This window comes from Lycorma delicatula, chromosome 8 (assembly GCF_047948215.1).
Source record: "Lycorma delicatula isolate Av1 chromosome 8, ASM4794821v1, whole genome shotgun sequence".
Classification (NCBI taxonomy): Eukaryota; Metazoa; Arthropoda; class Insecta; order Hemiptera; family Fulgoridae; genus Lycorma; species Lycorma delicatula.
The window spans coordinates 112828914-112845319 of NC_134462.1; the positions used below are offsets into that span (position 1 = coordinate 112828914).

General features: G+C 30.7%; 1 protein-coding gene across 1 annotated transcript; it reads right to left on the minus strand.

The window, feature by feature from the left end:
- Window positions 1-1899: 1899 nt before the first annotated feature.
- Window positions 1900-11713, minus strand: LOC142329516 (discoidin domain-containing receptor 2-like). The gene is made up of 3 exons (XM_075374189.1): window positions 11706-11713; window positions 5895-6036; window positions 1900-2043 (listed from the first exon to the last, which is right to left on the minus strand). The coding sequence occupies exons 1-3, from the start codon at window positions 11711-11713 to the stop codon at window positions 1900-1902; spliced, it is 294 nt and encodes a 97-aa protein (XP_075230304.1).
- Between the last annotated feature and the right edge of the window lie 4693 nt (window positions 11714-16406).

The following is a 16406-nucleotide window of genomic DNA, read 5'->3' on the forward strand; positions in this document are numbered from 1 at the left end:
TTACCAAACAAGAAAATAATTTCAGTGTCATGATAAATAATATTTTATACTATATAACAGTGTATGTTGTTAGCAAATTCTTTGACATGATGACTGATTACAGCCTTTCCTTAAACGGCCATGTACATTATACACTCATTTACAAAAGAACCAATATCAAAAATGTTTATTATAAGACTACTGTTGCATATTGTACTCATTACTTTTTTATAGAACATCTAATGAAGATTAGGAAATGTTCTTAGTCTACAGAAGAAAGCCATTAGATGCTTGGTTATTAATTATTTAATCATAAAGCAATAATCAAACTTAAGGCAGACAAATTTTAAAAGAACACTCATGAGACAAGAAGTTGGACATGTAGGTTTATGAAAATTGAATTTTTATTTACTGCAACTTACCAGAAGTATACTTTCCCAAGGTAACCAACGAATAGCTGCAGGAGGTCTACCACCAATTTCACTATAATCTTTACTATATACAGGATTGCACATGGCAATATCAGCTACTTTAATAATGTACCCCACACCAACTAAACAATTTCTGTAAGAGAAAAATTAATACATTAAATAAAAAAAGAAATCATTATATAGAATTCTAAATTATTCATTTGTTACCAGTCAACAAGAACTGTTCTACCATAGTCAATACTACTGATCAACAATGATTTTGATAAATCAGACTGAATAACTGATTCTTAAAGTATTTTTCATGCTGATTTTAAATGTGAAATCAGAATTCTTCTATCAGGCTTAGTTTTTTTGTAACTACCATTCTTATTTTCAGGTAGTATCGTGCATGAACTCCATAAGCATAGCATTTTGTAAACATATTTTATTATATTATTTATAAACTAAGTACCTTTTGTTTATTTATTACAGTCCCGTAATTTCTGTTACATTTATTAGTTAGACATTAGTCATCATGTTTATTATTTACACACTAATTAAAATGAACAAGAATGTGAATCATTCGTCCTATTTTCATCTTACTATAAACATATCATCCACTCATTAGTTATTTCAATCATTATTATATTTACTTATACACTGTCGTGCAGACTGGTTCTGGACTTGGAGATTGGACTGTCGTCCAGACTCTGGTTCAGTACCACCAGAAATATGAAACTTAAATGAAGATGAAAATGTTGAATCTTGTGCTGACTTATCAGTCGATGAAGAAAGAGATCCAAACTCTGATATACTGAACCCCATTTAATTAATCAGAATTAAATGATCTGGTTCATGATAACTTTATCAAAGAATCAAACAGAAATACTGGCATCAAGACTGAAAGGATGGCATCTTTTACAACCAAACACTAAAATAAGTGCTTTCTGTGACAGACGGTCAGAATTTGAACATTTCTTCTCTCAGTATAAAAACTTAGTATACTGTAATTATGTGGACTCTATACTGGAAGCTTTGGGACAAATGCACCATCCTGACGAATGGAACTTTTTATTGAGTTGTCACAGCTTAGTTTTTTGAAAGCAGTTTTACTTCACACTGGAAATAAATACTCATCATTGGCATACACTGTTCACATGAAGGAGTCTTATGAAAATACGAAACTTGTATTGAGCAGGATTCAGTCTGAGAAATATTTATGGCATATTTGTGGAGATCTGAAAGTAATAGCAGATACACTAAGTTCTGTTGCTTTGTGTGCTAGTGGGACAGGATAAATCATTACATAAAAGAGCAGTGAACAAAGAGAGAGGTACTGATTATAGTTGAGAATAATGTTGTTAGTCAACATAGTTGTTAGTAATTAGTGATGAACATGGAGAATGCTTTCTCTAGGAGATATCTACAATGGAAATACGATACCAGGAAAAATGGAACCCAAAAATGTTAGCTACTATTAGAATCTAAAGAAGGATTTACCTACAGCAAATTACAGCAGAAAATCCAAAAGTAATAGATTCTGGATAACTTGGTCATTTGTTAAATGAGGAAATGGTTTGTCTTTGGCATAACTTAAAATTTCCCAAACAGTTACACCAAACGCCCATACGCCACTGCCACAAGTATAACGATCCTAAAAAATCAAAATTGTAATTTTCAAAACTGATTATTTTATTTAGATTTTTTTTAATATAAATTCTAATACTAATTTATAAAAATAAATAAAATTTAGGGGTAATTATTTCATGAAGAGATTTTTTTCATAATTTTCATTAAAAATAGTCATCAGGTGAATTTTTATAAGAATGCATTTTTCCCCACTACAATACTTTTATATTATTGTATGTTAAAAACATTAGCTTGTGAGTCTTCATACAATATTTACTATTTAAATATTTTAACATTTTACATTTTCTAATTCACATTTCCTAAGTCCATTTGATGAAATTCCCTTCATATATTTTAATCACTTTTTTTAAGTCTTAACAGAACCATTATTATATACTGCTACATACTTCCAGAAGATAAAATATAAAATACAATGTTTTCTACAGAAAAGGGTACATTAATGTGAAATAGAAGTTTCACTTGTAGGCTGAAGATCACTGGCATTTCAGTGATTTTCTGCTATGCAACAGTTTTAGTAAAACAAATTTCATACCATTCAGTTACTATAATGACAATTTACCAAACTTTGATAAAATAGAAGCTCAGATAATAAATAATGATCAAGTAACAAAGATTGATGTTAAGAGAACAAATTGATTAAAATTTCTTGGTTTAGAGATTGATAGCACCTTAAATCGAGAGTGCATCTAAATAGTATAGCTAATGAACTGAAATGTACTGTTTACTTAATGAAAAGACTTAAACAAGTATTACAAACTCAGCATTTATTCATAGTCTACCATTATCTATTCCATTCAGTGATAAGCTGTGTTATCATAGCATGGGGTGGAGCTTATACCAACGTACTCAACTCATTCAACTTTGTAAAACAGCTCATTTGTAAAAATCCATAATTTACTATTATTATTTATTACATTTAGAGGAGGAAATAAAATCAGGCAAAAAATTATTAGCTTGCATTATGGTGTGCAAATGTACTGGCGGGTTAATTGCCTGCAATAACTTGATTGTTTGTTAATGGATTTTTACAAATGAGGAGTCACTTTGTTCAAAATAAAATGCTTAATAAATTTTGTAATCAGTAAAAAATTGACCAAACAAATAATTACAAAAATATTGAACATTAAAAAATTAAGATGGTCGCTATTTTGACATTTTTGAGGACATTTTCAAATTTTTTATTTTGTAGAATAAGACTCTAGTCTTGATTTGCCACATTTAATTAAAGTAGGTTTACCCTTTCCCAAGAAATAATTTTTTTGTTGAAAATCACAAAATGGCGTCCAGAAGGAAAACAAAGCAAAATAGGACTTATATCGATATGAACTTTTTTGCTCATTTTGGTGTCCTGAATTAGTTACTGAAATTCAGCGAATACGTCCTGGAATACTCTGCATATATTTTAAAAAACTGGTTGTTACAAATAAGACAAAACTGCAAAAATTTGGGTTGTGAAATGGTTTTTACCTTTTGATAATTGATTCGTATGTATGTTTTAGCGCTGAATCCAAAAACCTTCATTTTTTCCATCACATCAGGATTTTTTGTAAATCGCAAATTTCAAAATTTGTGAAAATTTGCAATTTTGAAAAATTGCAAAAATATGATATTATAAAATGGACATAAAACTTATTTTTTATAATAAATTAATGTAATCATTTTTTTGGCTTATACTATGCATTCTTATAGCTAAACAGTTGAGTAGTCTGAAGAGGGGGGCAATGGGGGTTTGGGTTGAAGATGACGAGATGATGGGAGAGCTTGGCTGAAAAAACTTGTTGTGACAAAACTTAACAACATTTAACAAGTTTATTGGAAGCTATCCAAGCCACTCATGCACCATGAAACTACTATCAATGCTGTTTCAACCACTGGTGTGCATAAACAGAGTTTTTTCTATGCTCCATGATCAAACGGGTTTTTGTTGGTGAAAAATATATTTTCAGGCCATAAAGCAAACTTTCTGTTTTCAAAATGCCTTCAAGAGGTTGCTAAAATTCTGCGGGTTCTTTTTGTTACATTTATGGTGAGTTATTGGTGAAAAGGCAAATAAGTTTCATTTGACAAGTGTACCTCATGTATTTTGGAGTGAAATTAAGAAGTCAAGATAAAACTTGGGCACTCCACCATGTCTGCTACATATGTGTTGATAGACTTAGACAGTGGTCAAAGGCTGAACAAGAAGCATTCAGATTTGGAGATTGAATGGTGTGGCAAGAGCCACGAAATCACACCAATAATTGTTACTTTTGTTTGGCTGCTGTTCATGGTTTCAATTTAAAGAATAAAAAAAGAATCAATTATCCAAATATGTCATTCGCTTTACGCTCAGTACCTCACAGTCCAGATGTACTAGTGCCAATTCCACCAGAAAATTTATCTGAAATAGATGATTCCACAAGTGATTTAAATGAAGATAACATTGAGGAGTACAGACCCAGAGATAGCTGTGCACCAGAGCATTACTCACAGTCTTAACTAAACACCTTTGGTTCGAGACTTACATCTGAACAAAGAAAATTCAGAACTGCTTGGTTTGAGGCTTAAAGAGAAGAACCTGCTAACAGTTCGAACCTCATTTTCCTAGTTCTGGTACAGAGAAAAGGATTTTCTTCTATATTTTCAGAAGAAGGAGAATTAGTCTGTTGCACTGATATACATAGACTTTTGACTCAATTTAACATTCTGTACAAAAGTACCGATTGGAGACTGTCTATAAATTCATTCAAAAGAAGCCTCAAAGTTGTCCTTCTTGTCAATGGGAGTATGTGTCCATCAATACCTGTTGGACATTCTGTCCAGTTAAAAGAGGGTTACAATAATTTGGAATTTGTTCTCGATAAAATTAAATACGTCTTAAGTGTATATTGTGCGGCGATCTCAAAATAATATCAATGCTCCTAGAACAGCAAGGAGGATACACAAAGTTTCCTTGTTATTTTTTTGTGAATGGGATAGCAGGAACAGAAAAAATCATTGGATAAGGAAAGATTGGTCAAAAAAAGTTTCATTAAAACCCAGAACCAAAAATGTGCCTTGAAAAGCTCTCATGTATCTGAATAAAGCTCTCCTTCCATCTCTGTATATTAAGTTAGGCTTGAAGCAATTTGTCAAAGCCATACCAAAAGAATGTAAATATTTTAAATACATCTGTGATAAATTTCCAGTCTTATCAACCGCCAAACAAAAAGAGGGTGTCTTTATGGTCCTGACATTAGAAAACTTCTCAAAGATGGTAATTTTGAGAAACAAATGAAGTTGAGAAAAAGAAGTCTGGGGGGGCCTTTAAAGATGTAGAAACCAAGTTTCTGAACAATAAGAAGGATCAAAATTTCAAATCAATCGTTGAAAACATATTGTTGAAGTACAAAATGTTTTCTTATAAGCGGCTTAACAAAACTTTTTAATTCTACATAAGCTTTATAAGATTTAAAAAACTCTTATTAAAATTAATTTACCAAACAAGAAAATAATTTCAGTGTCATGATAAATAATATTTTATACTATATAACAGTGTATGTTGTTAGCAAATTCTTTGACATGATGACTGATTACAGCCTTTCCTTAAACGGCCATGTACATTATACACTCATTTACAAAAGAACCAATATCAAAAATGTTTATTATAAGACTACTGTTGCATATTGTACTCATTACTTTTTTATAGAACATCTAATGAAGATTAGGAAATGTTCTTAGTCTACAGAAGAAAGCCATTAGATGCTTGGTTATTAATTATTTAATCATAAAGCAATAATCAAACTTAAGGCAGACAAATTTTAAAAGAACACTCATGAGACAAGAAGTTGGACATGTAGGTTTATGAAAATTGAATTTTTATTTACTGCAACTTACCAGAAGTATACTTTCCCAAGGTAACCAACGAATAGCTGCAGGAGGTCTACCACCAATTTCACTATAATCTTTACTATATACAGGATTGCACATGGCAATATCAGCTACTTTAATAATGTACCCCACACCAACTAAACAATTTCTGTAAGAGAAAAATTAATACATTAAATAAAAAAAGAAATCATTATATAGAATTCTAAATTATTCATTTGTTACCAGTCAACAAGAACTGTTCTACCATAGTCAATACTACTGATCAACAATGATTTTGATAAATCAGACTGAATAACTGATTCTTAAAGTATTTTTCATGCTGATTTTAAATGTGAAATCAGAATTCTTCTATCAGGCTTAGTTTTTTTGTAACTACCATTCTTATTTTCAGGTAGTATCGTGCATGAACTCCATAAGCATAGCATTTTGTAAACGTATTTTATTATATTATTTATAAACTAAGTACCTTTTGTTTATTTATTACAGTCCCGTAATTTCTGTTACATTTATTAGTTAGACATTAGTCATCATGTTTATTATTTACACACTAATTAAAATGAACAAGAATGTGAATCATTCGTCCTATTTTCATCTTACTATAAACGGTCAGAATTTGAACATTTCTTCTCTCAGTATAAAAACTTAGTATACTGTAATTATGTGGACTCTGTACTGGAAGCTTTGGGACAAATGCACCATCCTGACGAATGGAACTTTTTATTGAGTTGTCACAGCTTAGTTTTTTGAAAGCAGTTTTACTTCACACTGGAAATAAATACTCATCATTGGCATACACTGTTCACATGAAGGAGTCTTATGAAAATACGAAACTTGTATTGAGCAGGATTCAGTCTGAGAAATATTTATGGCATATTTGTGGAGATCTGAAAGTAATAGCAGATACACTAAGTTCTGTTGCTTTGTGTGCTAGTGGGACAGGATAAATCATTACATAAAAGAGCAGTGACCAAAGAGAGAGGTACTGATTATAGTTGAGAATAATGTTGTTAGTCAACATAGTTGTTAGTAATTAGTGATGAACATGGAGAATGCTTTCTCTAGGAGATATCTACAATGGAAATACGATACCAGGAAAAATGGAACCCAAAAATGTTAGCTACTATTAGAATCTAAAGAAGGATTTACCTACAGCAAATTACAGCAGAAAATCCAAAAGAAATAGATTTTAGGTAGTACAAAATGCATGCAATGTATTTTCATATTATATTCTCTATACATTTTTAGTTTCAAAAGAAATTTCAATTACAAAAAACTGAGCCGATAAAAAAAATTTATTAACATATATGAAATCAGCATAAAAAGTACTATAAGGATCAGCCATTCACTCACTCTCATTTAACAAACACAAAGTTAAATTTTGTTGATCAGTGTAATGAAAAGTGGGTAAACCAGAACCATTCCAGGAAATACATCTGACAGAATTCAACAACAGTTGAATTCCTTAAGATTCCAGTTGGGAAAGGATTCCATTTAATTATATACCACACTGGTTGCTATGAACTTGGTTTTATAAAAGACGGTGCTCTTGTTTTTCAGTCAAATCATACAGGGAACCTTCCACCAAGAAATGTAAAGTGATGTATTCTGAGAATAGTTTGTAAATCTGTTGCAATCTTTATAAAAAGGCTGTGTTGTAATGAATAACGTCAGCAATCATTCTGCACTTAAAAAGGCTTATTTCATGGTTAGAAGAGAAGAAAATACCACAAAATCCTTTGCATACAATTCCCAAATTACTCTGTTGTTAATGAAACTGAGAAAAATACAGATGGTATGAGATTGACAACACTGCAACAGAAATAGGGCATGAAGTCATTTGCCTACCACTGTATCACTGCAAGAATAACCCAATTAGCTAATATTCGCACAGATAAAAGGTGAAGTGGCAGTCAAAATCAGTAAAATTAAAATAAATTGCATAAAAAGGTTATTGGAAGATGCCTTAAACGACATAACAGTAGATGACTGGAGAAAATGCATTCAGACACGGAGAAATCCTTAAAGTAAAAGATTTTTATAAAGAAGGATTGTGGATGACCACTTACCACTTTACCATTTTAGTGAACTTATAAGAAGATAACAGTGACGAAAATAAAACAGATTTATCAGATCATAATTTATCAGATTTTATAATTTATTTCAGGTGATACTGACTTTCATATCATAATTTATTTAGATTTTGTGTAAAGTTTTATGAATTTTTTAGTTTTAAAGTCAATATTTAAATTTAGCTGTAACATTTCCACACTTTTGAACATGTGGGAAAATTAGGGAAATATTTTATGTAAAATAAAACGTTTCAGATGTAAGATAGTAACTTCTGTGCACCAGAATAATGTAATAAATATTTTGCTAATAAATATGTGTAAGATGAGTTGATAAAACGTTATCCTGTACAGAGAAAAGGAACAAATCAATATTGCATTACTACAGTGGTGCAGAGGAATGAGGAGAAACCTTGGGCAGTGGAAGGGGAAAGAACATGTGACCTTCATTCGCAAAATGATTTCAAATCTATATAAGTATTAATTAATGCTTATACTTTTAATGAAAAAAAAATTGTTTAATTTTGATCAAAATTAGATCAGGATATATATCAAGGTGTGGATATAAATTCAGTATTTTAGAATTTATATTTTTATAGTATTTAATTCTTTAGTCAATTTTACAGATTGTCATCTTACTACTCTTTTATAAACTGAATAAAATTTTCTATGTGGCCTATTAACTACAATATAACTTAAATGAACAGCTTAATTTTTATAAGTGTGACTTTAAATTCATTTTTTTTTGTATAAGTTTTGAGCATAAGTACGCATTTTGAATAACTTTAAATATAAAGAAGTAATTAATCATTATATGATTTGAAAAGTAAATCCTCTAAAAGCCATTTAAATTACTGACAATTTTGATAACAATAGTATGTAATAAAATGCTGTAAAAGAGAAATAGGCAATTTCAAAATAAATAGTGGCTAATAACAATGGATTATCAGGTTACTGATAACTCTCTCACAATTTTCAAGTTTTACAATTTGCTAATTTCTATATAATTGGTACTGAGCAGTGGATTGGTGTATGGCATGATTTTTAGTTGAAATATCTTACAAAAATAAGGACAATTAGGAAATTGTTAAGTGAGTTATTTTGTATACTTGAATGGCCATTACATGCCTAGTTATCAAACCATCAGTATGCTGGACTATACAACAGAATCTTCAGTGTAATAAAAAGTCACTTCTGTATGAACATTAAGTAACCAAAAGAACACTGCTTTATTAATAAAGTAGTTGGCAGGAATCCAAAGTATTATGCTAAACATCATTCAATTGCTCAAGATGATTTTTTAAGTATATAAAAAAAATTATATGTCAAAATTTAGGTTTTAATCTAAATAAAATTAAAACTGTATATTGATTGTAACCTAATGATCTCGAAAATATTGTAAACTTTACCTAAGCATTTTTTTACTTTTAACTATATAACATATTTTTCTTCATGAACTGGTTATAACAAGTTAAAGTGCTTTGCAAATATTTTCAAAGATCCTTACTGAAATAATATTATTTTTCCAAACAAGTTTATTAAGGTCATCTGTAATGTATTGAAGGTGTAAAACAAACAAAAAACACACAAATAAACAAACAAACAGAAAACACAGGAAGAAATCTTGAACATAACCAAGATAAATTATACAATGCAATATGTGGTTTTTGTCAAAGATTTGAAGGGTGGCTTCAAGGAATGGAACGCATCTTAGCTATATTCAAAATATATATGCTATGCAAAGTCTGTTCAGAAAATAACTAAACCTTATATTTTTAATCTTACAGATTATTGATCTATAAGATTTTTTAAAAATCTTATAGATTAATTTTACTAATTATTGGTCCTTGTTCCGTTCAAAGTACTCCCTTCCCCTAGTCACACACTTGATGTGATGATTCCACTTCACGAAGCAGTCCTGGAGAGCTTCATTTGAAGTGGCATTTAATGTCTGATGAATTTCGTTCAATGTCATCAACAGTTTCTTCAAAACAATGCCTTTAATCACTGATTTTCATTTCAAAAATAAAAAAAAAAAATTGCAAGGAGACAGGTCTGGTGAGTAGGGAGGCTGAGGGAAAACAATCATCTGATTTTTGGCACAAAACTGATGAATTGACAAAACTGGGTGTGCGGGCGCATTGTCATGGTGAAGGAACCATGAGTTGTCTTGCCACAACTCTGGTCTCTTTTTGTGGATTTTTTCATGTAACCGTCGTAAAATGCCTTGATAGTACCACAGTTCACTGCTTGAAAAAACAGAGCGCATCACTTTGACACTGGGTCGAGGCTGATGTGCTTTCTTGGGGTGTGGAGATCCTTTACCAATCCATTGTGATGATTAAACCTTTCTCTCAATGTCAAAGCCATAAATCCAGCTTTTGTCTCTCATAATGATCCTTTGCATGACTCTTTCATCATCACTGGATTGTTCAAGAAGTTGCTACAAACATCAACTTGATATTCTTTCTGCTGTTTGGTCATCAAACAAGAAACAAACTTTGCTGCAATTGGATGCATGTTCAATTTTTCAATCAAAATGACATGGTATGATTCATTTGAGATACTAACTTCTTCTGAAAGTTCTCTGACAGTCAATCGGTGATTTGTATGCACCAGATTATTGATTTTCTGAATGTGGGTGTCATCAGTTGAAGTCAAAAGCCTTCCTGGTCAAGAGTCATCTTAATTGACTGTTGATCATTTTTAAATTGTGAAAACCATTTGTAACATTGCATACAACCCAGAGCAACATCTCTGTAAGCTTGTTTCAAAAGTTGAAATGTTTTTGTGAAATTTTTCCAAGTTTCATGCAAAATTTTACATTGTATTGTTGCTCCTGAAAATTGCATATTATAAAAATCGCTACTAACACTTAAATTCATTGAATTCAAATAACAATAACACAAAAATTAAACAAGGTATCAACAATTCAAGAACATACGGTTACATAGGAGGTTAGCGGAACACAATGCTGCCAACCGGATGTCACTAAATGTCTCCTTTGGTGTGTAATTAAATGTGTTCGGTTATTTTACAAACAGACCTTATATTTGGTAGAACCCTATTTATTTAGATCTCATTTATCCAAATCTCCAGATCATTAAAAGCAACTTTCATGACCTTTTCATAACACTTGAAATTATTACAAAGATTACAGATTACAAAGTTTATTTATCTTTATAAATAAGATGAATGAAATTTCTACTCACTGTTATATATTTACATATAGATATAAAAATTCATTGTAATTATTAAATTGAACTATAGTTATTTTAAAGTGTTGTATACCTATACTGAAAATATGAACTTTTCCATAATATGAAAAACATTTATACAGTAGAACACAGGCTCACCTTTAGCTTCTACGAATTAGCTAATGACTTGGCATTCAGCCTTCATTGTAAATACATTATGTTGTAATTATTTGTCTAACAGACAAATCATCTATTATTTTTCATCAGTTTTGTTTTTTATTTCATTATGTAATATATATCATTTGCAGCCATAGATCAACAGGTACAAACAAAAGTGGATTTAAAAAAGAATAATTGAGAAAAATAATAGACCTAGATGATGAAGATAAAAAAGGTGTTCTACAGTTTGTAAAATATTTATCATAATTAAAAATGTTATTTACATGGTTGCAATATCATGGGATAAATAAAAATTTGATTAATAACAAATCGTGGAATGAAAATGTGATCTGAAATAATTGCAACAAAGAAACAATTAAAAAAGGCTAGCTTACAGATTCATCATAACAATTGCAAATCTATCTATATACAAAAATCTATATAAAAATGGATGTATGTATTTGTGTATGTTCCAGCATAACTCTGGAATGCCTACAACCATTTCAACCAAACTTTGTAAATATATGACTTATTATCTGGAAAAACATACTGTGGTGATAAGACACCCTTGCACTCCTATTAATGAGGGGAAAAAGTGACATGTAAAAATAATAAAGAATAACTGATATTAGTGTTGAATCCATGGTTTTTGAGGTTGTTAAGGTGATTGATGACAGTCCCAATGCCATTTAAGTATAAATTAATCAAACAGAATGAATACTCAGGTAATGCCGGGTAATCAGCTAGTATATCATTAAATAGGCAGTCACTCTGCCAACTTGCACAATGAAAATGTGCACAATATATTACAAAATAGTGTTTTTCAAAAATCAACATAAAAACCAAACTTCCTACCTGTTCTGAGAACATTCCTGGTGCATAATAGGTTCATCTTCAGCCTCTTCCAGGAGCTTTCCCTTTAGTTTTTTTTCTTTCTTAGTTGACAATTATACAACACCGACATGTAGTTATTTACACCTCATAACTATTCATTGTCTAGTTGTTTCATACCATCAACCATATTACACCCTAGCTGTATTCCAAGATAATGTAATAATGTAGTTAGTATAAGACACTTAGAAAGTTTCCCTCTGATTATATGGATCATATATCCTAAACTTTAGTGTTTCCTTCATAATAAAATCCTTTTGGGAACTCAAGACCAAACTACATTATTTAAACTTTCATTTACATAATGTGAATACATTTTCTTAGCAGGTTGGGATGTGATAAGCCTTTTGAACACTGACTGAATAGCTTCCATAATAGTCTCAGGGATGGAATGTTCATGTATGTATGTATTTATGACCAGTGGCGTTTGCCTTTTGATACTTACACCACGAGTTTTCTCCTACTGGGCACAGTCCATGAATTTGGCTTCTTGTCGGTAGAATTACAATGAAAGAACAAAGCCTAGATAACTCTTCTCATTTTATCAACATCACACTACAATTTTCTGTAACTGCTCGCCAGTAATAATTTTGTAACTGAAGAAGTGCACCCATTCCCTTTTTCAAATGCTCTATGCACTCTATGGTTTATCATCAACAGAAATATAGCCTTTACTTTCTCCATCCCCCAAGTAACTAACATATATTATGTTTTAAAACAGACCTTTTCTTTTTCCTGTTTAGCCTCCGGTAACTACCGTTTAGATAATACTTCAGAAGATGAATGAGGATGATATGTATGAGTGTGAAAGAAGTGTAGTCTTGTACATTCTCAGTTCGACCATACCTGAGATGTGTGGTTAATTGAAACCCAACCACCAAAGAACACCGGTATCCACGATCTAGTATTCAAATCCGTGTAAAAATAGCTGGCTTTACTAGGACTTGAACGCTGGAACTCTCGACTTCCAAATCAGCTGTTTAAAACAGATCAATGAAAAAATGTCCTTACTCCAATAACCTCCATACCGCCACTTGTCCTTGATAATTTGCTTAACATTTCACGGTATGTTGGTCTTTATCTAACCAATGACAGTACTTAGATAAAATTTCAATATCTAATACCTTACCGTGTCCAATGCAACTAAGCACTCCATTCATGGAATAAAGTTGTTTCATTCATAATTAACTGCTTATTTTTAAATATTTGTTCTGTTGTTTGAAGTAATTGGATATAGGTATAAGTTTCCAGAATAGATGCATTAGTTTATATTTATTAGAAAACATATTTTAAAGAAAAATAGCTTCGAATTTATTTGAAAACTTTTTAACATACAATTTAAAAGTCTCCATGTATGTAGAAATGGATAGAGAGTTAAAAGGAGATAGCTTTATTCATGAAGAATTATTTATCTTATAATATTTTAAAAGTTACATGTTTAGAAGAGGGCTGGGTGAAATGCACAATCATCATAACTGGCAAATGAAAATATATATTTAAATGAAACAAATATGGCATATATGGTACACTTTATTTGCTATATAAACTTCCATTTATTTTTCCACTTTGTCATCATTTAGAATTGCACATTTCTCCCAACAATGACCAGATTTCTCATTCATCCATGGTGAAATGGAATGGATACATTCCTCTTTTATTTGAGAAAGAAGTGAAAATCACAAGAGGCCAAATGGTGAGTATGGACGATGTGGAACGGACGGGTTCAAATTTCAACTTCACAAGATCCTCAGAGCTGCATGCGATATGTGAGACTAAACATGTTGCAGATTTATTGCCTTTGGATTGTTGAACACAATCCACATATCTACTAACATGTGTTAGCAATTAAATTTAATGTAACTACACATTTGATGACAGAGATTTTTATAAAAACTCATTTTTTATAAAAATTAATAAATACAAAATATTTTCATAACATTTATAAAAACAAAACATAAATTTTTTGTTAGGCCAATAATAAAATCAGCATGCGAAAAAGCCAAATTTAATGAATTTGTTAAAAAAATAGAATGCATTAAAATAGCTAGAGAAATGGAGTATGCAGTGTGGTAGTACTGTATGTTTGGTTATTGCTGCTGTCAGTTAAGCTCTGGTTTTTTGGTAACTAGTTAATTTGCTGGACGAGCAGTAGTGTTTGAGAAGGTCGGTTCAGCACCTTTCCCTTTACCGGTCATATCAAAATTGTCATAATTCATTCTTATAATGAATTAGTTTTGTTATCAATAGTAAGTTTTCTGTTTAATAGTGTATTAAACAATAGTGTTGTAAATTAAACATTAGTGATTCACACATCTAATGATCCACTACCACTACCTATACAGTCCACTTAGACTTAAGTTATGACCATTCATTTTGGTCCTTTTCGTGGTCTGGATGTGTGAATATTCATTGTTTTTACAATATACAACGTGCATGAGACGTTTCTAAGTACAGTTTTTTGATGAGACAATATTTTCTTTTAGTTTTGTTTGTTTAATATACGTGCGCAAGCAAATTATGTACCGTCGTCTTGTTACAATTAAACATAGTCTTATCAATAACGGCGGGCGGCATGCAACAAGCATGATTCATCGTCTACCAATGTTTCACAATAATTACGTAACCTTCATTCAGACATCTGCGATTGTGAGGCAAGTAAACACATTTCATACTTATCTATTAGCAGTTATCGCTCAGTGTAGTTATCACGTAATATTATTCCTTATCACAAATATTATTCTCAATATTCCATTAATTTATTTAATTCTCATTATTCAATATTCTCGTTTATTCAAAATTTTTCCTTGTTTATTTTTATTGTTATCAATGCCTTATTGGTGTATATCCATATTGTGTATTAATGTTTACTTTGACTATTTGTACCTCATCCTACAACCTATACTGTTGTCATTTACTCTGTACATCTATTATTTAATTAAAATTCAAGTGAATTTATCTAATTTATAATGGTCGGTGAAGATAAGGATAAGGAAGATAAAGATTTAGAATTAAGAACTCTCGTTCATCATTAAGTCATTTAGGTTGACTAAACTTAATAAAATTGTAGATGCTTTAGAAGCTGAAAACAAGAAATGTTGATTTGTTAATTCTTAAACAAAATACATTGCTCACAATTTCCCAGGAATTTGAAGAAATTCAAAACAAAATAGAAGTAGTTTCTCAATCCACTGATGTAGAGCTCGATTATCGAGAAGAATTTGAAAATACAGTTTATCAGTTGTCCGTTAAACTATTAGGTTGGATTGATAATAAAAAGGGTCCTAGTTCTAATTCCTCTAGTTTAAGATCCAGGTCGGACAAGAAAATTTATTAGATCAATAAAATTACCTATTATAAGCATTTCGTCATTTCAAGGTGATTTCAAAGACTGGGTTCATTTTAGAGACACCTTTGAATCATTAGCTGTAAAAAAATGAAAGTTTATCTGACATTCAAAGATTTCATTAACTGTTATCTGCAATTCGTGGTGAAGCGCAAAGGTTAACAAAAAAACATACTGATTACAGATGCAAATTTAAGAATGCCTGTAAGATAGACTAGAATGTCTATTAGATAGACTAGGTATATTAAAAAACGAATAATTGTTACAATCATATCAAATCATTATTAAATTTACCTTCAGCAAGCAAAAGTAATCCTATTCAGTTGCATAAATTGATCAATGAAGTGTCAACTAATTGTAACACTATTACAGCGCTAAAGTTAGAAGAAAATTTAGAGGAGTTAATATTGATACAATTAATATTAAACAAAGTTGATCTGTCAGCGAAAATCAAATTTGAATCATCTCTTAAAACAGAACAAATAGCTACTTTAAAATCTCTTATTACTTTTCTAGAACATAAATGTCAAACAGAGCAGGTAATTCAATTAACTAGTGAACCACGTCAGGTACCTTCAATTACACTAAATCAGCCAAATTCAAAGTTTTCCTATAGTAAATCAAATAAGACCAATTCTATGGTAGCTACTAGTTCATCTTCTTGTTTTTTATGTATGGGCACTCATAAATTACACAAATGTATAAAGTATACCTCACTCAGTCCGTCAGAAAGACTGAATCGAGTTAAACAGTTCCATTTATGTTTGAATTGCCTGAAACCAGGGTCATTTAGCCAAACATTGTTCTTCTTTGACATTGTGCTTCAAATGTAATAAAGGTCATGATACATCCTTTCACTGGG

Excerpts from the sequence above, each read along its gene's own strand:
- LOC142329516 (XM_075374189.1), bottom strand. Across the intron at positions 2,044-5,894 it reads CTTGGGAAAGTATACTTCTG|GATCGTTATACTTGTGGCAG; the intron begins GTAAGTTGCAGT and ends TTGATTTTTTAG.